The 26,589-nt window shown below is 53.1% G+C and overlaps 1 protein-coding gene across 1 annotated transcript in view; it reads left to right on the top strand.

Moving 5' to 3' along the window:
* Positions 1-26,589, top strand: part of Prdm16 (PR/SET domain 16) — a 313,627-nt gene that overhangs the window by 273,611 nt on the left and 13,427 nt on the right. The window contains exons 5-12 of the mRNA XM_051173865.1: positions 5,871-5,973; positions 12,295-12,505; positions 14,367-14,514; positions 15,053-15,206; positions 18,368-19,784; positions 22,805-22,892; positions 25,425-25,594; positions 26,447-26,524. Coding sequence (XP_051029822.1) covers positions 5,871-5,973; positions 12,295-12,505; positions 14,367-14,514; positions 15,053-15,206; positions 18,368-19,784; positions 22,805-22,892; positions 25,425-25,594; positions 26,447-26,524 — 2,369 coding nt within the window. The remainder of the gene's footprint in view (positions 1-5,870; positions 5,974-12,294; positions 12,506-14,366; positions 14,515-15,052; positions 15,207-18,367; positions 19,785-22,804; positions 22,893-25,424; positions 25,595-26,446; positions 26,525-26,589) is intronic.

Here is a 26,589-nt window from a genome sequence, read left to right as displayed (position 1 = left end):
CACACACACAGAGACATACATACACACACTCACACACACAGACATACACACACATAGACACTTACAGACATACACACACATAGACATACACACACACACACAGAGACATACATACACACACTCACACACACAGATATATACACACATATACAGACATACATACACACACTCACACATACAGACACACACACACATACTTACAGACATACACACACATAGATATACACACACTCACACACACAGACATATACACACACATATACAGACATACATACACACACACATACAGACATACACACACACACACTCACACACATGATGTAATTTGGATTTTTTTTTAATCCTTAAAAGATATGTCAGATTTGTTTTAATTCAGAAAAACTGTCACCTGCCAGGGACTTGCTTTGGATCAAAGGGCCCCCTATTTTTGGGGGGCTGGTGAGAACAGTTAAGTTTAAATCAACTTCCAACTGTGGTAATAGCCCAATTTAAAAACAAACAAACAAACAAACAACACTTGTCAGGATTTATCTTCCATTAACTAAATGCAATGCCTTGTAGGAAGCCACGTAAGGGTGTCGATTATTTAACGATAGGCTAATACTTCATGTTTTTATAGTCCTTACCCAAACTGTGCAACTAAGGAAGAGATAAATGCATAGGATCATTTTTTGTAAGTTTTAAGTGACAGAGCATACAGTAATAAAGTTATAAAGGCTTAGGCACAGATGGGGTGAGGACCACACAGATGTAGGGACTAAGGGAACCTCTTGCATGTTCACTGGCTTAGCCCATGCTGTCCTCATTTCCTTCCCACAACGCACTGGGGTTTTCATTTATTCCAATGCTAGGATGCTCAGACTAAGCTTTCAATCGCTAAACAGTATCCGCAGCCCAAGCCAAGGGCCCCGAGGAGCTGAGAGCTGGCAGCCCTTGTCAACTGCCTCCTGGGTGTTCATTTGTGTGTGTATGATAGGTTCCTGGGCTTGAACCTGATCCCCAGGCAGGTGTCTACCTTTTGGTAAAAAGGTTCCAAGTTCTCTCTGCCACACGAAGCCACCTCTTTGTGTCTAAAAAGCCACCTCTTTGTGTCTGAAAAGTGACAGAGGAGAAAAGAAACAGTTTGGGCTGAGCAAAGTTTAGTTACAGGCAGTGGTGTTGGCCCAGACTCTGAGTGGCCATGGCTGGGTGAGGAAGGCTGAGGGGAGGAGACGGAGGCCCAGCTTCAGGCTCTGACTGCTTGTGTCCTTATTTCGGAGAGCCACCGACAGAAGCCATTTATGTGGCTTGTCGTCTCAGCTGTTGGGGAGAAGTTTGCCACCCTCAAGGTCTCAGACAAGGAGTAGCCACCAGAGCGGCAGTGACAGGACCCGAGGACTCAAATGTACTTAAAACCCATGGCACTGTAGTTTAGAAAGAAGGCGATTTTCTTCTTCTTCTTCTTCTTCTTCTTCTTATTATTATTATTATTATTATTATTATTATTATTATTATCCTTCTCCTCCTCCTCCTTCTTCTTCGTCTTCTTCTTCTTCCTTTTCCTTTTCCTCTTCCTCCCCTTCTCTGCAGCCACCCACCCCATACCCCAAGATGCTGGAGAACGTCATACTCCTGGGTTTCTCATTCTCCTTTTTGGCAGCCTATCTTGTGGAGGCTAATGGTCAGGGGCCGGAGCACTCCAAATGGATGTAAGGAACCAGTTGCAAGAATCGTAAGGGATTACAGTTACGGTTAATTATGGGCCGGCACAGAAGGGGTCTGAAGCATGCAGTGAACAGAGAGGCTTAAGCATGAGACGCTCTACACTTCAACCTGGCACTCCCAACCAACAGGCGCCAGCCCCAAATGAAGTTGGCCTTTGTTAAGGGAAATCACCCAGCCTCTCAAACCCAGAACTGGCTTTCTCAGAATGCCTGGCTGATAAGGGCTTTGCACCACTTGCAACAGGTCGTAAAAGCATGGGTTGGCTTCTGTATGTAACCCTGCCATATCCTGAGGTGGTGCCAAGACTTCAGGAAAGTCTGCAAAGATTCCTGATTATATCCTTGGTCCTCCAGGTGGAGGCAAGCTGGGACACCTTGGCCCCACCCTGGCCTCCGCAATTAGCACTAATAGGGATTGATTAATTACGTCCGGGGCTCAAAGTCCTATGGCCACAGTTGCCCAGCCTACCTTGTGTGTCCCACATGTCCCTGACAGGGGGCCCTAGTGGCCCTTCTGTGAGGATGAGGAAGGTACACCCGTGACCCTGCTGTGGCTCCAGGTGCAGAGTTCATGCTGGTGGGAGGGTCCCAGAAGGCTCTGTCTACAGAACCGGGAGTAGAGGTCCCTGGAGGCCCGGTGAGCCCAGGAGCAAAGGTGTGGGAGGGTGTGGAGTCCCAGGACTCCCCCAGGCCCTCGGAGGGGATTAGGGAAGGGAGGCTGGGCAGACCCTGGAGCCAACATAGGAGTCAGGAGGCTCGCTGGTCCCAGAAACGGGCTTAGTGGTGGACAAGAGCAGGTCCCCGGAGGACTGGCTACCTTGCAGAACCAGAACTTGTGGTGCAGCTCCTGGTTCCTCCAGGCCAGAGAGAAAGGGGGTAGGATGTATATGGAGAGGAGCCTTGGAAGCCAGGCATCTTAACCAGGGAAGGCCGGCAGCCCGGGGAAGGTGTGTGTGGGAGGGGAGAGTGCTCTCCCCTCTGCCTTCCACCTCTCGGAATAGGCAGCCAGCAGCCAGTTGGTAGGAGGGACACACAGGGCAGCCATGGCCTCCTGCAATCCGGGTGATTACAGTTGGGAAGAAGGCTGGCTGGTGGCAAGCGCCAACTCAAGGACCTCGTGGGGCCAAGCTCTCATCCCCACCCCCCTCCCTTCAGCCCTTGTACCCAGCACCAAGTCACCTGCCACGCTGGTGCTGAACCCTGAGCACGAAGTATGCACTTGCTGTGTGCTTGTGCCTGAGCTCTCTTGCCAGACGGAAATTTGAATAAGCTTAGTAACCGCTGGCACACGCCCACCCCTCAGGAGATACCTGTGTGGCCTCAGCTCCTCACTCTGGGGCAGCTGAGGGTGGGTCCTCTTCTGAAGCAATGTGGCATGAGTGTAAATAAGCCAGTCGGTTGCAGTGGGATGATGTGAAGCTGGGATCGTAGAAACCGTCAGTTTTATTCTTGAAGCCTGTTCGATCCCATTTCTGGTCCCCATCTTAAGACCTCTGCATTATCAACCTCCCCGAGAATAACCCCCAAGTATGGTGCCGCTCTGGACTGCTCTGCGCAGGAATGCCACACTGATAAGATCGCGGTGTGTGCCTGCAGGCTCCTGACTGCTGTCTGGTGTTCTGGGAGTGGCAGTCAGTGGGCACTGGGAATCCAGTGCCGCTCTCCTGTGTCCTCCAGTGGCTCACGGGTGTCACTCTGGAGCCTTGAGCCCTAATTAGGGCCATGTTCCTGGGAGGCGAGCAGCTGCCCCAGGCTCCCTTGGGTACCCATGGGGCAAACCTCAGCCAGGACCAGTGATTGGGAACTTAAGTGTTGTTTACTGTTTGTGGCCAGGAGAGTCACCACTTTGTCCCTCTGTCTTCTCTTAAAATGTTCTTTCTTCTGCCCTTCCTCCTGTCCTATACCGCTCCAACAGTGCAGAAGGCTAGCCTAGGGCGGCTTGTTGGGCCTGCAGGTGTCTCTGGGGCATTTCTTCCACTTCCAGACAACCCAACATCAGAACAGAGTCCAGAACACACACCTGCTGCAGGAGCCATGAGCTGCCCGAGAGAGAAAGGCAGCCACGCGCTGACACTCCCAGACAGTTTTCTGAGCCGCTGTGGTCGTAGAGGCCCAGGTTGAACATGAAGGGTAGGGCCTCTGGAGTCTGGGCAAAGTCAGAGAAGACGCGCACACACACATCCAAAACCACGCAAGCCTGCAGTGCTGTGACGGCTTAGTGTCCCAAATGGAGCAGCCCGACTTCATCCCAGGCAACAAACCAGGCGTGACTTCAGCTTTGGGGGAGACATGATAGCAAGCTGCAACCAACAGGGTTCATTCAGCTCATACTGCTGAAATGGACACAGCCAATGTCACTGTCTCAGCTCCAGGGCTCCATCCCTCCCTCCCCCCTCCCTCCAGGCCCGGAACTCTGTCCCCCCACCCCACCCCCAGACTCCAAACCCCTGTCCCCTGCTGGATGCAGCTCCTTGCAGGCATTCACTCCATCCCACCCTTGGCTTTCCGGACTCACAGCTGCCACGCTGGTACAAAAGTCACAGCCTGGTAGCATCCTTGCCCACAGGGCCTGTGCCCAGCTACGAAGCATCTTCACAAGCAACGAACACTCTGACCCCCCCCCCAGGTTCCCTATAGCCAAATGACTCATGCTCACATTGACAAGGGAGGTTTGAGAATGGACCGGAGCATTCCCAATGGGAAGTGACGGTAATGTGGGACATTTCCTAGGACATCCCTGGTCGGGCGGGGATGGTAACACCGAGTATCTCCTATCGTTTCTTTAGTTTTTTTAGATTTATTCATAAGAGTACTTTCCCTGATGTATGTCTGCGCACTGGATGCACGCCTGGTGCCGGAAGAAGTGGTGAGCCTTTGTGTATGTGCTGGGAACCGAACCCAGGTCCTTCACGAGAACAAGTGTCCTTAACCACCGAGCCAACCCTCTGGGTCCCACCTATCCTTCCTGTCAGAGCAGAATGAGACAAATTAAAATAGACTCGGTTCCTTTCCTTTCTTCATATACCACCAAAGTTCTGAGGCTCAGAAGACCTTCTTCATGGCCGAATCTGGCCAGTGGGATGGCTCAGCGGGCACTTGTCACCGAGCCTGAGGACCTGAGTTAAATCCTCGAGACCCCCATGGCGGGGGAAGAACCTACTCCCATAAGTTATCCTGTGGTCTCCACATGTTGCCCCCCCTCCCAACATACACAAAATAAATAAATATAATAAAATTTGTTTTAATTAAAAAAAAAACAGTTTGGGGGCTGGGGAGATGCTGTGGCCCTTTAATACAGTTCCTCGTGTCACAGTGACCCCCAACCACAAAATTGTTTTTGTTGCTGCTACTGTTATGAATCGTAATGTAAGTATCTGATATGTGACTCCTGGGAAAGGCTCCTTCGATCCCAAAGGGGTCCTGACCCACAGGGTGAGAACCTCTGTACTAGCGTATTCCCAGCACCCACCGGGCAGCTTGTAACTCCAGTTCTAGGGGATCCAATTCCCTCTTCTCCCTTACTCGGGCACTGAATGCATGTGATATATATACGTGCTAGTAAAACACTTGTACACATAATCATCTTTTTAAAAATTAGGTCAAGCAGGCTGGGAAAACCCACAGAAAGAGCTGACCTGAACAAGGGGGAGCTCATGGACCCCAGTCTGATTGCTGGGAAACCAGCATAGAACCGACCCAGACCCCCTGAATGTGGATGTCAGTTAGGAGGACTCTGGTAGTGGATCAGTATTTGTCCCTAGTATGCAAATGGACTTTGGAAGCCCATTCCACATCGAGGGATACTTTCTCAGCCTAGACACATGGGGGAGGGCCTAGGCCCTGCTCCAAATGATGTGATAGACTTTGAAGATTCCCCATGGAAGGTCTCACCCTCCCTGGGGAGCAAACAGGGGATTGGGATGGGGGTTGGGAGGGGCACAGGGGAGGGAGGGGGAGAGGGAACTGGGATTGACAGGTAAAACCAGCTGTTGCAAATTTAAATTTAAAAAACATTACTAAAATAATTAGGTCAAGTGACACCTCAGGCCACCCCCTCTATGAGTGACCCTGCAACTGCAGTGGTAGGGTAGAGGCTCATTGGGGACCTCTGTGGTGACGACATACAATGTCAGAGTTCATTCACCGTCTTCAATCTCTTTCTCTTAGATTTACTATAAAGTCATCAAGGACATTGAGCCTGGAGAAGAGCTTCTGGTGCATGTGAAAGAAGGTGCCTACTCCCTGGGTGTCATGGCACCCAGCCTGGATGGTAAGACCCTGCTGAGCTAGGAGAACGTGAATGGTGTCCCATCCCTGAATGCCGCCTGGCATTGCCGGCTGATGCCCTGGCTGAGTTTCTGCAGACCCCAAGTGTATTACTCAGGTTTCTGTCGCTATGGCAAAGACCATGAAGAAAAGCAACATGGAGAGGAAGGTCCGATTTGTTGTATATACCCCGAGTCATAGTTCACTGATGGAAGCCGAGGCAGGAACTAAAGGCAGGGAGCCGGGAACAGAGGCCACGGAGGAGTACTGCTTACTGGCTTGTTCCCCAAAGCTTGCTCAGCCTGCTGTCTTATACAACCCAGACCACCTGCTCAGGGATAAAACTACCTATGGTGGGCTGGACCCTCCCACATCAATCATTAATTTAAAAAAAAAAAAATTCTCCTAGGGGCCAGTCTGATGGAGGCATTTGATCACTTGAGATTCCCTCTTCGCAGATGACTCTGTCCTATAAAACAAATAAAATAAAACGAGAAAGCCAACCAGCACAACAGGCTGCCAGCCCCTTACCCCTGAGACTAGAGACCCCTCCCTTTCGTTGGAGACTCAACTCACATCCTAAGTGTAAGAGGGGCGTGAGGTAATATAGGAAAATTTGTATTATGCCGAATTACATCTATACAGTATTAGTACCCAGAAAACTAATTTTCTGTATGTATATGTGTGTGTGCTTATATACATATATGCACACACGTTTGTGCACACGCTTCAGGATATATGCATGTGTACGGGTATGTGTTGACATGTGTGCTCCTGCACACAGAGGCATATGGCTGCTCTTGGGTGTCTTCCCTGACCACTCTCCACTGTGTTTATTGAGGCAGGGTCTTTTGTATAAACTGGAGCTCACAAGTGTGACTAGCCTACCTGGCCAGCTTAGCCAGGGGACAATTGTCTCAGCTTCCTGTCACCGGGGTTACAGGCAGGCTGCCACGCCTGCCTGGCTTTTACGTGGGTGCTGGGGATCTGAACTCTGGTCCTCATGTTTGTGCTGCAAGCCTTTTATCCACTGAGCCATCTTTGCAGCCCCTGGATGACGCTTCAAGTGTATTATTATTACCGGGTTTTCGTAGTAAAAGACCCCAACCTAGTTTGGTGCTTGGGAGGCTGGGCAGAGCACAGCGCTCTCCTTTGTGAGCATTCCGTTACCTCTGAGATGAAGCCAGTTTCGCACACGCTGGGCATTCCGGCACACGGTTTATACTCTCTTGAGTCTGTGCCTGTCTACTTGGGGCCCTGGCACGGCTGCTTTCAAGAAGGCTGTGTTGGCATTGAAGAATCAGTCTGTTGGCCCTTCGATGTCACTGCTGACCAGGGGACTCAAGGGTGCATGCCTAATCTCTTGTGGGGTATGGGAGGCATTTCTGTGTTCCTGTGTGTGCAGGGTAGGTGCACATGTGTGGGTGTGCACGGAGAGGTCAGAGCAACCTTGACAGTCGTTCATCTGGTACTGTCTACATAGTTTGCACAACAAGGTCTCTTGCTAGCCTGGAGCTTGCAGTACTTAGGCAAGGGCTGGATGGCCAACAAGCCCCAGGGACCCTCCTGCCTCTGCCTACCTGCTCTGGGGTTAGGGCCAGTCACCATGCCAGCCTGTTGTGGAGATCTAACTCAGGACCTGTGCTATATAGCAAGCATGTTACCGGGTTATCTTCCCAGCCCGCATGTCTATCTTCCTTTTTAAGGCTAAGCTACCAGTAAAAATAACAATGTCTCCTAGATGTTTCTAGAACCTAGAATAAACCTATTCCCTTCTCTGTAAGGCCAGTGTCTCAGACTTCCTCAGGAGCCACAAGGGTTCTAAACAAACACCGGGGAACTGGATGCCCACTGTGTTCAGCAGAAGTCTCTGTGACCACCCCTGTGGAGCTTTGCCTCAGTTTACCTGTTGATGCTATGAGCCTGCCAGTGACCAGAGTGCCTTATTTTTTTTCTCCTGCAGTAATACATAGCTCTAAGTTGCCAGACAAAAAAATGGGGTATAAGGAACCATTGGACTAGCCAAGGTCCTCCGTCTCATCCTCTAAATTTTGGTTTTTAATTGGGCCATTGAGAAAACGAAAATGAATCTCCAAGACTTGCGCAGCGAGTGGGAGGTTTCATTGTGAGTCTTAGCCAGCACCCGAGAGCCCCCGAAGATAAATCGTCTGAACTCAGAGGAGAATCCTCCTCTGTGCAGTTCCACTCATACAGTGAGATCTGCTTCTCCAAAAGGTTCTTTAAAAGCCCTGGTTCTCATTCCCCACATACACACACACCTCCCACCCTGATATTAAATAACCCACTCTACATTTTCCTAATAACTGATCAAACATTTGTGAGCTAATTACTTTCCATACAAATCAAATATTTGACTTTCCTAACGTCTGCTGTCAAGATCACTCTTTTGCCACCCCAACAGCTACCCCCCAACACACACCCGAGTTAAACTCAGAATTGCACAGAAAGAAAATGCAAACGCGTCCCTCACTAAGATAATTATCATAAAAAAAAAATCTTTTATCCCGGCTCTGGCTAAATGCAGCCAGCCCCTTATCGCCACAGGAATTTGGAGTAGACTCTTGAGCGCTTTTGAGCTGGAGTTGTAGATTAGGATGCGGGTGCCGTGTAATTGTGAACCCCTCAGTCTCAAAGCCATTAGGCAGGGATTTATTTTTCTGTTACACTCCTGTTCAGCCCAGAAAGTTGCTGATGGAACTTGAGCTAGACAAGCGAGGTGCAGGGTTGACAGGCAGGTGTTGGAACAGTGTAATTTGGTGGAAGGTTGATCTACCCCAACCCAAGACCCCCACCACATTTAGACAGAATTTCTTTCCCAATTGCTCTTTCTAGTGCTTTTGTGGGTGGGGTGTCTGGAGGTCTTGTGGGAGCCCTTGTGATGAGGAGGGAATAGAACCCTGGTTTGCCTGCTAATGGGTAGGGAACAGTGCGGTTCCCCTGTACAGATACTCTAACAGCAGAGTTGGAGCCCTGTATAGACAGGCCAACTCAGCATCCTCACAGGTGGCCAGAGGGATGGGCAGATGCACGGCAAGTCACTCCTTAGTCAGGTGACATTATGATGCTTTGATTATTGGATGGAGGAGGAAGACTTTCCTTTTTCTCTTTCCTGAGAAGCACTTTCTGTTTGGAGAAAAGAAATCATTTGCATTCAAACACTCTCTTCATTTAGAAAAGCCTCCTGGCAACCCAGTTCCCCTCTCCACGCTGTGGCCCATTGTGTGGCGTGCACAGGAGAGACCCTGGCCATGATGGGCTGTAATAGACATAATATCGTTACAACCTGCCCTTTCAACAGTCCCTTAAATGGAATTTTGCGTGCTGGGAAAATAAAAAGGCCTTGCAGTGTGCCCCAGGTATGTGCCCAAGGCCAGACCTCCCTGCCTGGAAGAATCTAAGAGGCTTTACCACCTCACTCACCTGAGCAGAGGCATGTCTTGTCCCAAATCTAGCCTACAGAGACAAGCTCAAGTCCAGAAGGCACTGGGGCAGAGGAGAAGGGTAACGCTGCCGCCGAGGTCATTTGTGTCAGCTCCAGGGTGACTTCTAAGGCATCAAATGGGAATCAAGCTGAATTTTCTTATTAAAATCCCTACCTTTAAGGTCTAAAGCCCAAGGTGGCATATGACATTAATCCCAACACTCAGGGGTCTGAAGCAGGTAGATTTCCATGAGTTCAAGGCCTGTGTGGTCTACATAGAGAATTCCAAGCCACCCAGTGCTACATAGTGAGACCCTGCCTAAAACCTTAAGCCCGAATTTCAGATCAGAACTAGAAGCTTTGGCCAGCCAGTGATATGACCAGTGATGCCATGGTCCTCTTGAACTACTGTGACTTTTCCTCACTGAGTCTAGAGAGAGTGTGATGAAAAGTGATCATTTCTCATCCCTGATTTTCCGTGATCTGCTGGTCCATACCCCTCCTGCCTCCAGGAGCAGGCTCTGCAGAGCTGTGGGAGCCTCTGTGATAGCATGTGCCTAGTGTGCCCAGGCACAGGATCCTTCCTGGTGGGCTTTTGACCCTAAAAACCAGGCTTGGCATGAATACCTTCAAATGTTCATAGGCCTGGCTGTTGGTTTCATAATCCTCTCTGGGAAATAAGAGCCCTGCTACCCTGTATCTTGTGCCCAAAAGGTGAAAAGGGCAAGTCACAGCTGGCAGTGATGGAGCAGGGATACAGCACGTCCGTGGGTACAGTGTCTCGGCATGCTGCCTGCCCCAAAGGGCTCCCAGCAAGCCTCTATATGGGCATCCACAGTATTCACAGCCCAATGCTCTGAGAGGAGCCCCTCTTTGAATTGTAGTTCATTCCCTCTGTAGACACGGAAGGTGGTTCCTCTGTGTGTGAATCTCCTGTGCCTGCCTCCTCCCCACCCGATCCTGTGAGTCATGAGGTCCCACTCTGGCACCTAAGGAGGAATTCAGGGCCTTCCCTGGAGATGTTACAGGTGTAGACCTCCAAGCCAAGGCAAGAATACATGCCTTGTTTCCCCATCACAGCATGGCACAGCATAGCAGCACAGCAGAGCTATGTGTAGGAAAGAATTCCGCTGACCCAAAGCACCCACAGCACCTTCTTTCCACGGTCTCATTTTCCTCCCCAAAGAAGCTTCTATGCAGCTGAGGTAAGCCAGTGGGGCCAGGATGTCTGGACCCTGGAAATCAGAAGTGGTACCTCCCCAGCCAACCCTACACACACGTTCACTCCCTGGCATCTGAGCATTTCCCCTTTCCCAGATATGACCATCTGAGTGCAATGGTGTCGTGGTGGGCATCACCGCACAGGCTCAGCGGTGCATCTGGTACCCAGCCCTGCAGAGTCCCACCTTGGATTCTGAGTGCCTGGTACAGCCCACGATAGATACTCTAATGTCACCTCTACACTCCCAGTCAAGAGAGCTTCTGGGCAGCAGGAGAGGGTCTCTCCTTAGAACTCCTTGCTGCTCAGGGCACCAAGAAGCTAGCCATCTCCTGTAGACTCTGAAACACTTAGGTGCTTACGGTGGTGTCTCTGGTGAGCGTCGGGACCAGGAGCAGCACTGCCCCTGCCCTGATCTAAGTGCTTACTGTTAGACACCACGCCAGTCCTCATAACCACGCACATACACCTGCTGACATATTTACACATGCACACAGATACAAGCATACCCCACACACACAAGCATCTGTAAACAGAGACACACATTAGCATACAAATGCAAACCCCTAATGTGTGACCATTTACACGCAAGCATGTACAAAATTGCATACATGACACAAGACACGAATCCACACATGCACACACAGACACCTTACACATAATCATTCATGTCCACAGATGTATAGAACACATACAACCATGCACACACAATTCACAAAAATACATACAAAGTCTCATGAAGATGTTCATAAATACCTACATGCCCACTACATGTGTATTCAAATGTGAAGGTATGCTGACAGTTCACACATGCAGTTATGTTCGTAAACATGTGCCCATACTTACAAGTAGGTACACACATGTGTATATGCCCATTCACTAAAGTCTGGGTGCAGATGCCCAGGCATGGGCTCACACCCACACATGGCTTTGCAAACATGGGTGCAGAGGAGATGGGCTGCACACGAACACAGTTGCGTTGGATACACATCCACATGTAACTTCAGAGTACACACAGAATACACACACTTGTGCTCGTGTCCACGTGTGCACATAAGCCCTCTTTGAGGAACATTTGAGAGCAGGTGTTCTTTCTCCAGGCCTGGATAAAAGCTTAAGGGCCAGCAGCAGCGGGAAGGCGGGGCGGGCAAGGCGCAGAGATCCGCCCCGGTTACAGCTCCCGGCTAATTGTTTGGTTTGGCACTGTGCTCGGGATGCTGCCTCATAAACTTAATAATAGCTGCCCCCCCTTTAATTTGTTTGACCTTGACGACAATAATTTATTATATGCAATGGAGTTCTGCCTTCTTTTTTTCTCCTAATTCATAAACAAAGCACTTGGCCTGGCTTCCTTCTCCACTAAGAGGCAGGGGCCTCTTTGAATCCACAGTGGCCACTAGGGATGCAGGGAGGAGCCTGACATTGCTCAGTGTTTCCACCATGTGGAGATGAGGTCCTCCAGTGTGGCCTGATCTGTCCTGTGACCTCTGTGCCTCTGGGCAGCCAGGACAAGGGCTGGGAGGAAGCTGGGTAGGAGCAGCTGGGGTGAATGGGAACCCTGAAGCAATGGGATGGGATGGGTCTCTGGGGTCCCTGTGGATCCAGGCTGGACGGGTGCCTGCCTCTCCTGCTCACCTCCCTCTGTCTTGCCCTCTGTGTTGCAGAGGACCCCACATTCCGCTGTGACGAGTGTGATGAGCTCTTTCAGTGCAAGCTGGATCTGAGGCGCCACAAGAAGTATGCGTGCGGTGCCTCGGGGGCTCCGATCTATGAGGGCCTCGGGGAGGAACTGAAGCCCGAGGGCCTCAGCGCGGGCAGCGATGGACAAGCACACGAATGCAAGGACTGTGAGCGGATGTTCCCCAGCAAATACAGGTGCTGCCCCGTCCCGCTTCCCACAGCTCCCTCCATCGCCAGCCCTCTTGGTCCACAGTCCACCTCCCTGTCAGTCTGGGGCTCTAGGACTAGGAGACCAGGGGCTCAAATGTGCTACTGCACTGGGAACAGAGTGGGCGCGTGTGTCTGGAAGGTACACATATTTTCTCACAGATCGGATTCTCACCATACAGGGCCCGACCCCAGCTGGAGAATCCACTGGGCCTGGTCTGTGGGTCGCTGGCACCGCTGCCATACACACAGCCTGAAATTCAGACAGAGATTGTACAGACCAGCAGGGCCTAGCCACCACCTGGCCCTAGAGATACTTTTGGGGCAAGGCCTCAAGCTGGGAGGTGCTAGGCCACAGCACTGGCTGTAGAGGGGATGTAGAGTAACCTAGCTGTTTGGACCTTCACGGCCCTTCTCAGTGCGTCCTCAAAAGGATCATACAGAACCATGGTTCCTGAGTATGCCCCCCCCTCAGGTGGCAGGCCCCTGCCTGGGAGGGACTCCAGAGGTATGGGCAAAGAGAGCTTCAAGCCCAGCTGGGTGACTACCAGACACCAGCAGCTGGAGTAGGCCCAGCCTGCTGCCCTTCTCTGCCCTGAAGCCAGAACTGTGTGAGGACCCACGCACAGGAGCCCTAAGGGACCTATATGAACCCCTGGGCTCTGGGTAGCAGAAGCTGGGACCTCTGGCCCCAGTGCTCAGAGGCGTGGAGAAGTTTGGGAACTTTTCCAGCCTCTGAGCCCCTGCTGTTGAAGAGCTTGCTCAGGACAACCTTGCAAAGTCGGAGCAAAACCCCATCAGGCCGCTAATGGCTCTGTGATTACTAGGGATTTACCACCAATCCCATCACGGACTCCCTGGAGGCAGCAGACCCTCCACCCTGAGCAGATGACTGAGAATAAGCAAGCGTGTGGGCAAATCCCGCCTGAACGTGTCACAGAGAACAGGGCTGAGGACGGTCCGTGTTTTCTTTACATAAACACATAAATCACAATTAACAACAGAGAAAAGATACAATCTCTGGGAGCTAGAGGAGCAGGCGTTTCTGCTCTAAACGGATGGCTGGGCCCCGTAATTAACGGGCCATGATATATGACTGCTTTGCTCATGAAGATTAACGGCCATCCCAGGGACAGGAGAGGCAGAGTCCCCAGGGAGGAGGGGATTAGGGGTTGCTAGTGTAGCCAAGAGGAGCAGCCCCCCCCTAGAACAGCTGTTTTCACCACAGTAACACATCTCACCCAAGACCCAGTCCACACTGCCTGCCCCTCCTCGATTATATCTGGTCAGCCAGCAAGCCGCTTAGATGGCTTACTTGCATGTCATGGCCTCAGTATTACTCTGGGACTTATGACAGTGTTGGTACCCTGAACCCTTTTCCCCTAGGCTCAAGTTTAGCCTCCCCCCACCCCACACACACACACACTCTGAGATATGGTCTAGCTGTGTGGTACAGGCTGGCCTCAAACTCGAAATTCGCCTGCCTCAACCTCCTGGGTGTTGGAATTATAGTTGTGTACCACAGCATCGGACCCAAACTTATCCCTAAAGTTGGGATCATCTGACAAGCATTTCCCAGGGTCCCACTCCACCCCTGGCTGCCTGGGGAATAGGGTAGCCTTGAGTGAAGATGGCTCTGGTGCTGACTTCTTCCTCTGACATGGAAAGGCTGTCTGTCCCCATTCCCAATGACCTGAGGAAGAGGAAGAGTGCCAGCATCACTCCGATCCCCCTGGAACATGATGGGGCCTCCAAGGGGCCTTCATGCAGGAGAGCAAGCCATATGGAGTAGGGGACCTCCTCTCAAGGCATATGGACCCTAGAGTGATCCCCATTCCCCTGTATGCAGCTTGGAGCAACACATGATTGTCCACACAGAGGAGCGTGAGTACAAATGTGACCAGTGTCCCAAGGCCTTCAACTGGAAGTCCAACCTCATCCGCCACCAGATGTCTCACGACAGTGGCAAACGCTTCGAATGTGAAAACTGTGTCAAGGTACCAGACACCTGCCCCACAGAGCACGCCCTCACCTGAACACGCCCCCTCCATCCCACTTGAAACTCCCGAGAGACATGGTGTAGTGGATTAGATGCCCTGGGGCCACTTAGTTGCTTCCTCATTGCTGAGAAGCGCAGGACGTCTCAGAGATTTGTCATCAAACAGCCCTGTAGGAAAGAGAGCCAAGACCAGAGCTGTGTCCCTTGCCAATGCGCAATGCGCAATGCACAATGCCAAGGGTTGCAGGGGTGAAGCCCCTAGACCCAAGGCCACCCAGGTGAGTGGCTCTAGAAAACACTGAGTATTCTTTGGAACCTCAGAGGCACAGTGTCCTGACTCCAGTGTCGGGGAAACTGAGACCAGGAGAGGTTCAGCATGCCACCGATGTCCTTTAGTCATCACTGGTTCAGCAAGACCTATCCCAACCACCTCACTGCAGGGGCACCAGGGGAGAGGGGCAGGGCCCAGCCTTCATACCCCTAGGCTTATGGTAGAATTCGAGAGGGACGTGCACCAATGACATTTATTTCCCCAGGTGTTCACGGACCCCAGCAACCTCCAGCGTCACATCCGCTCACAGCACGTTGGTGCCCGGGCCCATGCCTGCCCCGACTGCGGCAAGACCTTCGCCACATCCTCTGGCCTCAAACAGCACAAACATATCCACAGCACAGTGAAACCATTCATATGTGAGTTGCCCAGCCTGCACCTTCCCCCCAGGTCCTGCTGAGAGCAGGACCCTGGTCCGTCCGTCCAGAAGCCTTTATAGCTGGTTCTAGTTGGATACAGGGCATTTGAACCGAGGCCATTACCTTGATGACTGGCCTCCTCTAAGTTTATGGACATATATCTGTCCCTTCCCACATCCCACATCTTCCCCACGCCTGCAGATTTCCCTGTAATACCTGGAAGAAGGCAATAGCTAACAGTTACTCTAATGATAGAGATTTCTACAGAAGGGGCCAGTTGCCCCTCCTCCCTGTATTCCCACCCTAGCAGAGCCCCAGCTGGACCTCTGAGTGTGACCATCCAGCTGATAAGTTCGGAGCATCATGCCCCTAGGAAACTTCTGAATGTGACCATCCTAAAATGACATGTACTGAGCCTGGTGCTTCCTAAGGATCTCCTGGCATCCATGACCCTCCCTTTGCCTCTGGCCCATCTGTGCATCCTTGCTTTGACCAAGGGTGGCCAACTAAAAAGAAATCCCAGAAATGGACAGGCAGGCCCAATGAGCGTGCTATGCAGTTGGAATGATACGTCCGTGCGAGATAAGTGTGAGATGTAGCACTGTGTGCATCCTAGAGACCATGGAGTGTGCTGGAGGGGTGTAGGAAGGTCAGAAGGAGAACTGAGAGCCAGTAAAGGGAGTCTAGTAACATGGCCTTTCCGAGAAAGGATCTACTACTTGGAGAAGAGTCCCCTGTGTCCCAGGTACCAGCTACATATACGCAAACTCTACACCTGCCTACCAAGTGAAACCTGGGTATACAACCAATGTCTAGAAACCCCCAAACCCTCACTCACCTCACCGAGCACAGAGACTGGGATAGCATCTTTCTGATCGGGGAGTTCAAATGTGTGTATGAGAGGGGGGCAAAGTAAAAAGGGGAGAGAGAAGGTGCCCGGGTCGCAGAGGCATTCTCGTGGATACTTTTCAAAAGAGAGTCTTTGAAGGAGGAAGTGTGCGTGTATGAGAATACACAGTATGGGCTAAGTTGGCACTATTACCGCCCCTCCCCGTGTGTGTATGTGTGTGTGTGTGTGTGTGTGTGTATGTACGTATGTGACTGTGCATGGGTGCTTGTGTGTGTGCGTGTATATGTATGCGCCTGCGTGTGTGTGTGTGTGTGTGTGTGTGTGTGCGTGCTTGTGTGCCTGTGCCCATGCACATCTACACGCATCTCAGAAGTAATGGAACTCCTACCAAGGGTCTCTTCCTGTCCTGAGATTCATCAGCGCTGCTCCTCATACCCAGCATGGTGTTGCAGCCAGAACTTTCTCCCGGTTCCTTAGACAGCCACCTTCTTTGGATGGCTCTGAGCTGGCTGGCAGCCATTCTCCATGTCTAGAACCTGCCCTTCCTGGGACTTCGAGGTGTCTCTGCAACCCAGCTACCACAGAGTCATCTCCCCAGTTGTAGTAATAGGTAGGAACCAAGGGTCCCTCTGTCCCTGGAGGCCCCTGAGTGGGAGGCTTGCTCATGATGCTGGCAGAAGGCGATGTTTAGGCTCCACCAGGGACATAGCAGGGCTCTCAGCTGTGGTGCTTGCCTAGTCTGCCTAGGTAACCTGAGCTTGAAATCTGCCTTGTAGCTCCCTGTGGGAGACCAGGAGTAAGGTAAGGTTATTCATAGACCATCTAAACTTGGTGCCTCTCCCGGAACAGTATCCCAAAAAGGGAAGATTTGATTAAATGAAGCAAAATTTCTCTCCTTTCAGCCAGAAAATGCCCCACCATGATGACCAGGAAGGCAGGGCAGCTAATATAAATAGATATTGTGATTAAAGTGTGATAGTCTCAGAGAAAAGGCATCTCAGATAAAGTGGCAGATCGGGATTTGTAGAGAGCTGGAACGTGCTACAGAAAGCAAACTGTCCTGTGGGGGAGAGTCACAGGGTGTGTATGTGTGTGTGTGCATGTGCATGTACATGTGTGCATGTGTATGTGTGTTCACATACGTGTGCATGACTGTGTGCGCACACATGTGTGTGCATGCACACATGTGTATGTGTGTGCTTGAGTGTGTGTGCATGTGCATGTGTGTGTCCGTGCATGTGAGTGTGTACATGAGTATGTGTGCACATATGTGTATATGTATGCATGAGTGTGCGTGCGTGCACATGTGTGTGTTCGTACACATATGTGTATGTGTGTTCATGAGTGTGTGTGCACACACACGTGTGTGTGCATGCACATATTGTATTGTGTGCATTAGTGTGTGTGCACACGTGTGTGTATGTGTGCATTCCATGCCTCTGTCAATGGGAGGAGAAAGATGATTACAGGGGTGTGGGTGTATAGGAGAATGTGTAACATACACATATATACCTCCTTTTTTTGGTAGAAAAAGAGAAAGGCAGATTAATGCTTTACTAACCTCCGGTTCCCAGGCCTCAGAAAGATAGCTGTGGGCTTTTCTGAGCCTCTAGGTAGGCTGATGTCCACCTGGTGTTGCCCTGTTCTGTAAGAGTCCTGATGGTGTCTGTCAGCTTGAGCAGACCCTGCCAGACCCCCAGGCTGGACGCTCCTGGCTAGGAGTCTTTCCAGGCTTAAAGCATGGACCCAGCCCTTTCCCTGAAGGTCACAGATAGAGCTTCACCCCATTGTTGGCCAACCCCAAAACTGTGGACAAGCACAATCAGATGCCCTGCTCCCCAGACCAGGCCCTAACTCCAGAGTTCCTGAGAACTGCTGGGGCATCTGCAGGGCCGGGGACAGAGAGAGAGGGGCAGAAAGCGAGGAACATTTTAAACTAGGAAGAGAGGATTGCTACTCCCTTGTAGAAACAGCCAACCAAGGTCACCCCCTGGAGGCGAGTCATGTGGGCGTTCTGCGCTAACCATCCTAGCCATCAGTGGTGTTGTATGACCTTGCTCTGCCCGTGCCCGGTCTGGACCAATGACTTCCAGAGGTCTTGGAGCAGGCATTTCCTACACTCCAGGGTAAGAATCGGCGATCAATAAAGATGCCATTCACCCCGTCACAGGAGGCTGAGATACCATGGTCCACCTGAGCAGGACCCCAGGGAAAGGCCTGGTGATCTTTGCTAGCCCCCAGCCTGCATCGGTACCTGGGGTTCATGGTGGTCTCACTCTGCACCTGTTTTTGCCTCTTGTGGGCGTTTTAGGTGAGGTCTGCCACAAGTCATACACGCAGTTCTCCAACCTGTGCCGGCACAAGCGGATGCATGCTGACTGCCGGACTCAGATCAAGTGCAAGGACTGTGGGCAGATGTTCAGCACTACCTCCTCCCTCAACAAGCACCGGCGCTTCTGTGAGGGCAAGAACCATTATACGCCAGGCGGCATCTTCACCCCAGGCCTGCCCCTGACCCCCAGCCCCATGATGGACAAGACAAAACCCTCCCCCACCCTCAACCACGGGGGCCTAGGCTTCAACGAGTACTTCCCCTCCAGACCTCATCCTGGGAGCCTACCCTTCTCGACTGCCCCTTCAGCCTTCCCCACACTCACTCCAGGGTTCCCAGGCATCTTTCCTCCATCCTTATACCCACGGCCACCTCTCCTACCTCCCACACCACTGCTCAAGAGCCCCCTGAACCACGCACAGGACGCCAAGCTCCCCAGCCCACTGGGAAACCCAGCCCTGCCCCTCGTCTCTGCAGTCAGCAACAGTAGCCAGGGAGCCACAGCAGCCACGGGGCCGGAGGAGAAGTTTGATGGCCGCTTGGAGGATGCATACGTAGAGAAGGTCAAGACCAGGAGCCCTGACATGTCAGATGGCAGCGACTTTGAGGACATCAACACCACGACAGGGACAGACTTGGACACCACCACGGGCACAGGCTCAGACCTGGACAGTGATGTGGACAGTGACAGAGACAAGGGCAAGGACAAGGCCAAGCCGGCTGAAAGCAAGCCTGAATTCGGGGGTGGGTCTGTGCCCCCAGGGGCCGTGAACAGTGTGGCCGAGGTGCCAGCCCTGTACTCACAACATTCGTTCTTCCCACCACCCGAGGAACAACTTCTGGCAACCTCGGGAGCCGCCGGCGACTCCATCAAGGCCATCGCGTCCATCGCCGAGAAGTACTTTGGCCCTGGCTTCATGAGCATGCAGGAGAGGAAGCTGGGGTCCCTTCCTTACCACCCCGTGTTCCCCTTCCAGTTTCTCCCCAACTTCCCCCACTCTCTCTACCCCTTCACGGACCGAGCCCTCGCCCATAACTTGCTGGTCAAGGCTGAGCCAAAGTCACCCCGGGATGCCCTCAAGGTGGGTGGCCCCAGTGCAGAGTGCCCCTTCGACCTCACCACCAAACCAAAAGAGGCCAAACCTGCCCTGCTCACGTCCAAGGTTCCCCTGGTCCCCTCATCTGGTGAGGAACAGCCGCTAGACCTGAGCATCGGCAGCAGGGCCCGAGCGAGCCAGAACGGAGGCGGCCGCGAACCAAGGAAGAACCACATCTACGGCGAACGGAAGCCAGGGGTTGGCGAGGGGCTGCCTAAGGTGTGCCCAGCACAGTTGTCCCAGCAGCCATCCCTGCACTATGCCAAGCCCTCGCCCTTCTTCATGGATCCCATCTACAGGTATTAACATGGCCTGCCCTCACTTGCTCTCCCCAGGGGCCCACATCCATGCAGTTATATTGATGTTTAATAAGGATCAGGAGAAACAAATAGGCAGAATAGATGTTTATTCAGGGAGAAATAACTCACAACATAGACAGATGAACACCAGCAAGTTCCTGGTCCCAAGGATGCCTCCCCATGTGCTCCTGTCCTGTGCTGCAAGCAAGAGAGCTCTCCGGAGTCCCCTCCTCAGCCTTAGTTCCCCCAGGTCACATCCGGCCCTGTCTCCACCCCCCATGGGCGTGGTCTATGCCACAGGTGCGGACAAGGTGAATATCTCACTACAGAGATAGGCAAGGACTCCCTCTTCTCTCTCAACCTCCTAACTCAAGGTTCTTCCCTGTGCGTTTGCGGGGGGGGGTGCCTCAGCCCATGGGGGTCCCGTGCTCCCTCAGGGGTAGACATCTTATTCCCTACTTGGAGCCTCTCCGTTAAACCCAACCCAGAGCCCCTCCACCATCAGCTGTCTTTTCAGGCGCTAACCTCTGCCTCACGAAGGTCAGTTCACCCTACTCTACCTCTGAGAACTTGTTCTATCTCCCTGCAGCTGCACTCTCCTGAGACTGCCCAGTGGCCCCACCCTGCCCTAGAGCCACACTGAGGGACAGGAGGGCTCTGGTAGCCCACAGCAAACCAAAGGAATTGCTGGTCCTGGTAGGGCAGAGTTCTTGCCTCTCTGATACTGGTTGCGATGAAGGGCAAGTCTACGTCTACTTCCTGGCTCTCAGAAAGGCCTTGAGTCTCCCAAAGAGGCAGGTGGGCTTGGAAAGCAGGCCAGGTTCCACGTTTGGAGCCCTAACCCTGCCAGCACATGTCACATACTTTACTGTGTACGGGAGTCACGGAATAAGGAGAGGGTAATCCCAGGAAGGTGATGCGTTTGATGTTGACCCCGCCTTGTCAGTGTGCCATGTCACATGTGTGAGCGTGCATTAAGAGATGTTCAGGGAACAGGCCTGTGTGCCTACTATCTCCTTGGGGCTGGCTGTCATGTGAGGACTGGAGATGGCCCCACAGCTCCGAGAGAGGCAAGCAGGTGATAAAGCGCCCAGAAAATGCCAAGCGAGGCAGACCAGACAGCAGCTACCCAGGGACATGGCCACCTGCACCCACAAGTATCTACTCAGGCCCCAGGCTTCACCTTCCCCGCTGGGCCATGCTTCTGTTTTCTGGCGGATTCTGGCTTCATAATCCCAGGAAACAAGAAAGATATCCATCGGGTGTTTCTTAGAAAATGTGCCTCCCACAGCTTACACGAGGAAGTGCTGAGGCTCCAGAGAGGAAGGAGAGAGGAGGAAGTACTAGTCAGTACCTTTCTAAGACAGGAAGCAAGCGGCACCCATGCCCTGTGGACTCATACAGAACATGGGCAGGTACTTGGAGACAAACAGCCTCCTGGCTAGACCTCATGAGTGAGGAAACTCTGCCTGAGCCCCCTCCCAGGCTTTCCTGCTCCCCCTACCCTCCTTCCCCGACTGATTAAACTGTCATATATTTTCTGTGAGCTGCAAGGAATCCATGGTCAGTCTGAGAGAAGAAAATCATGGGAACTGACCACAGGACCGCAGAGCCTCCCTTTATATTCTCACGCAGTCTTTCCTCACAACATCAGGAAGCCAGGCTGAGGGCTCCTGTCCTCAGGACCTAAGGCTGTGGCCACTGGAGGGGCTGGGCAAGCCTCTGCGGACATATCAGCTCAGTGGATGCAGCAGCAATGATTCCACTGTGCAGGTCATCTGCAAAGCAGGTCCAGCTATGGTGGACAAATGTGTGTGTTTTCCGAATCCCCTCCAGGTGGAGGCACAGGAGGCTAGGGCAGAGTGCAGCCAGACCACAGGAGGGTCCTGAGCTACCCCACCGCCATAATGCTAGGTTCGTCAGCAAGGCCCTCCCCCAGCTGCCTGGGTCCCTTTTTCTGCCGTTGTCACCATCCCTAGATGGGTGAAAGGTTGAACTCCTGCCGTGAGACACCGCTCCCCGTGGCAGGCACGCCTTAGTTACCCGAGTGAAGCCCAAGGCTGACAACTCTTGCATTTATCTCCACCCCCTCCCAAAGCCACCCCAGTTCCTAGCCTTGATCTCCTCACTGCCCTGGAACAGGACTTGGGTCTCCTCTGGGGACCTGGAGCTGCCTTGCTGCTCTCCCGTAGTCACGTTGCCTCTCCTGCTGCTCTTCCCTGGAAGGCAGGGAGACAAAGGCCTCAAAGGACAGAAGGGGTAAAGTGAGACAAGCCCAGGGTTCACATGGGATGCAAGTGAGCGACTTAGGAAAGGCTCGTTCTGTCTTTGGGGGCGGATTTGAGCAAAACACCTCCTGGACTTCTACAGCCACCGATGCCTGAGCGAGACAGGGGTGCAGCCCTTGCTGCATATTACAGGGGCAAAAGAAACGCACCGACCGTGGAGATTGACTTGTTTAACGACTTGTCGCTGACACTTGGGGAAGATCCTAGAATGTCAGTCTCTGGCACCCATTGAGGGTTTTCAGGTTGCTGCTGTAGGGAGTCTCTGGTAACTTCCCCAGGACAGAAAGCTGTTTGTCACTCACATTCGTCAGCATCAATAGGTAAAGTGCGCCGTGCCAGTAGCCAGCAGGGTCAGGGTAGTTGAGGCGCAGGCAGCAAGCCCCTACAGTGATGCAGAGTAACTTGTGGGTGGCTAGAGACCAGGAAGGCAGCCCCCATCGCACACGCATGACAAGCCAGCGGGCAGGAGGCTGGTGCACGTGGATCCTCTGAAGCACGCTAATGTCCCATGAGGGAATACAGGGGAGCTCAGAAATTTGGGGCATGTGTGAAGGAGCCACAATCGGGGGAATCTGGGCAAGTGGGCAGCTGAGCTTTGTCCCCACCATGGTCAGGGTTCGCTGGAGTTCATGTAGGAGTTGGCACAGCAGCCTCATGATCAACACGGCCCGGGCACGCTCCCGAGGAACCAGTGGCTCAGTGGGGTATGTAACCCTCTGTGTTGCCGTCCAGCAGGGTAGAAAAGCGGAAGATGACGGACCCTGTGGGAGCCCTAAAAGAGAGATACTTGCGGCCATCTCCACTGCTGTTCCACCCCCAGGTAAGACTCACGGGGGCCGTCTGACATGCGTGTGGTTTCGGGGTCCCGGGAGGCAGGGGGCACTTTCTGCAGCTCTCCATAGGTCACTGTGGAGCTGGAGAGCACAGGGGAGGGTGGTTCCCATAGAGAAGCCCTCCGCCTTCCTAAGGGGCCTCCTGCCCAAAGTAGCCCCGTGCCCGGGCAGGGCCCCAGGTGCTAGGAACCGATACACAACTGGTGCAGTGTGGCGGGAGGATCATAGGGAGGACATAGGGACCCCCTGGGGCTGGTCCCTGCGGTGGAGAGGTGAAGCCTCAGCATGCTTCAGTGAGAGGGACAGAGACAGGACACGCCTTTGTGGAAAGAGGCAAGGGCAAGAGTAAGCAGGAGGGAATGGGGGAAACTCAGAGGGAAGCCAGGCCATTTGCAAGGAGCTCCCTGGAAGCCAGGAGAGCCCCACAGTCAGAAAGTGGGGTGTAGGCCCCTCCAGCCTGTGCCTCCCCGGCCATGTACTCCTCCCCACTCCCCAGGGCACAGCCCAAGGGAAAGTTCTCCAAGTGTCCTGTCCTGTCATGGCCCTTAAGCCTCCCTCACCACCAGCAAATTTTCACCCTGCATATAGAGCATTGTTCTTCCCTGAGCTTCCCGCCTTGGGTAAGCCCCAGTCTGTGAAACCTGCACCGTGGCTGAGTTCACAGCTAAACTTAGAGCTACCATTGTTCCATTGGGCCTCAGAGTTTGGTTAATAGCTTCCCCCAATTTTCCCAGGGCCGCCTGGAAAAAGTCGACAAGCCAGCCAGGCACATCCGGTGTTTGTGTTTGCTGCACTAGGAGCTCACGGGAATGTCTGATGGGACAGAGCAGGCTAGGCAGGCAGGACCCACCCCGGCCTGAGGAAGAGAGGCCTATGGGGGGCTGGCTACCCATTGTCCCTTCTGCCCACTGCTCCCATGGGCCTACCTTCTCTGCCTGCCATTGTGGCCCAGAGCCAGGATGAAGAGGCAGAAAAGAGATGACCATAGGGTCACCAGTTAAGTGGTCTGTCACTCACACAGAAAGAGCCTGGTAACCATGGCAAGAAGGTTTCCCTAAAACAGACATTACTGTTGTACGTTAAATAACCTGTACCCTCTGGGGCCCAACCCCATCATCACCGAACCCTTCTGGGCCTGAGACTAGACATGCAAATGCGAAGTTCTTGGGGTTACAGGCAAAGTGGGCGTGCCCAAACCGTGCCTGAGATCCCTGGGGAGTCCATGTTCATAGGCTGTCACCGAGACTGACCGGGAGGTAGACAGTCACTGCTGTGCCAAGGACCTCAGTGTCACCCTGGGGACCCATTTTTGGGAGAGACTGTAGAGGGGCTGGCGATATCCTAGAGAGCAGGACAGTTTCCGTCTGCCCACCGGTGAGCATGGGTTGCCAAGAGTGAGCGTAGTATGTTCTGTTGAGGGTCATATGTTGGTCCCACCTCAACAGGGAAAAGCCCGAGATCTCTATGGCCCACGCAGAGCTGTCCAGCAGCTCGCCATTGTGGCTGGGCATAGTGTCCACTCAATTGCTCTCTGTGGGTTTCTGCTACTGCCCTGCTGTTGTCTCCGCAGATACCAAATGTCTCTGCATTGTGAGGCTTCCAAGCAGCAGTAATACAAATCCCTCTGTTCCCTGTTGGCACTGCCCAGCAAGCAGATGCAGATGGAGCAATGCAGAAGGATCCCAGTCCTGTGGCATCCTGCCTTTGTTCATCCATGGGCAGCTGGGCCCCAGGTTCTGACATCAGTGAACAAGGGTCTTGTGCAGGGGGCTAGCACTAAGCAACACACACACACACACACACACACACACACACACACACACCGAGGCAGCCGGCCATGAGTGAGGAGCCTGGGTGATGCCACACCTTCTCTCCTTGTTCACTGGTGCTCTACTCGGGAGAGCTCTGGGGTCCTTATTAGGCCTAGTCTCTCCCAACATTTACAGCGCTTGGAGAGCCTGAACCTTCTTTCCCTTCAGTGTCCCCATCTGTACCTGCCCTCCCCGTCTTCCTTTGTCCACTACCCTCACCAGGCCCAACCCTGCGGTCTGCGGGACAGAACCAGCCCTCTGGGATAGATGTTCAGCAGAGGCATGTAGAGTGCCTCCTGAGGACCACAGGGCACCTTGTCACAACCTGAAACAGGGCCCAGGAAATTGTTCTGTGAATTTCTTTAGCTCCTCTATTCCATCGGCCCCTGCCTCGGTCTCCCATGGTGTCCATGGGACAAATGGGAGAGGGGCAGCTTCATGATCAATGTCCCCGTCACCAAAGCCTTAAGTCTCAGTGGAGCCTGCATGGCCTGGAGTTGATCAAATTCTGCCTACCGGGCTGAAAGGACCACTCCAGATATCCCTGGACTATAGCTCCAGCTCTAAGGACAGTGTAAGCCATGACCCTGCTCCCAATGGCCATTGAGGGTTATTGATATGATCAGACACAAGCACCCCAGGTGCCCACTCCCTGAAGGCAGATGAAAGCTAGGCCGAGTCCTTGATCTCTGCCCTCTGTGCCTGCAGATGTCAGCCATAGAAACCATGACAGAGAAGCTGGAGAGCTTTGCAGCCATGAAGGCCGACTCAGGCAGCTCCCTGCAACCCTTGACTCACCACCCCTTCAACTTCCGGTCCCCACCCCCGACGCTCTCGGATCCCATCCTCAGGAAGGGCAAGGAGAGATACACATGCAGGTGAGGCACCGTAGGCCCCTTGGGCGCTGGTGGGAGGGGCTACACTGTACACCTGCACACCTGCAAACCGGCACACCTGCACGCCTGCACACACCTGCACACACCTGCACACACCGGCACACCTGCACACACCTGCACACACCTGCACACACCTGCACGCCTGCACACACCTGCACACACCTGCATGCCTGCACACACCGGCACACCTGCACACACCTGCACACCTGCACAACTTCATGCCTGCACACCTGCACACCCACACACCTGCACGCCTGCAAACCGGCACACCTGCACGCCTGCACACACCTGCACACACCTGCACACACCTGCATACCTGCACACCTGCACACCTGCATGCCTGTGGTTGTGAACTTGTTTCTGGAAGAGGCCAAGCTGCAGTCACAGTGGAGCATGGTGAGCAAGCTGGCCCCACTGCCTGCCTGATGTCATCTTCTACACATGACTAACGTGGGCGGGGCTTCTGAAAACATCCACTACACTGTGCAAGCCCAACCCAATGTGCAACTTAGCCTCACCTGGCTGAGCTCAGAGGCCAGAGGAGGACAGCAGGTAAGCATTAGTCATAGCATTAGGAAAGATGGTGAGCCCCGTGCTGCCGTTTCTGCCATGGGTCATGGTGTTGGGAGGACATGCTCCCAGGCTCCCTTGCTGATCCCGGACACTATGACCCCCAGACTGAGGGGGTCTCTGCTCTATGCTTTGTGAGATACCTGGGCTCAAGGCAAAGAGGAGATAACAAAGTAGAATTCTGACATGGGGCTCTGGATGAAGAGAAATCTGGAAAAGGGCACGGTGAGCCACCCTAATGCCTCTGCAACCTCTCTGCCCCAGGTACTGTGGCAAGATCTTCCCCAGATCTGCGAATCTCACAAGACATCTGAGGACACACACTGGGGAACAACCATACAGGTAGGAGCCACCTAGCGTTAGTGGGGGGACTGTGGGACTGTCCCTATTTGCTTCCATGCACCCTT

The sequence above is a fragment of the Phodopus roborovskii genome, unplaced genomic scaffold, assembly GCF_943737965.1.
Source record: "Phodopus roborovskii unplaced genomic scaffold, PHOROB, whole genome shotgun sequence".
Lineage (NCBI taxonomy): Eukaryota > Metazoa > Chordata > Mammalia > Rodentia > Cricetidae > Phodopus > Phodopus roborovskii.
Note: the sequence above shows the minus strand (reverse complement) of the source record. Positions and strands in the feature narration are given on the sequence as shown.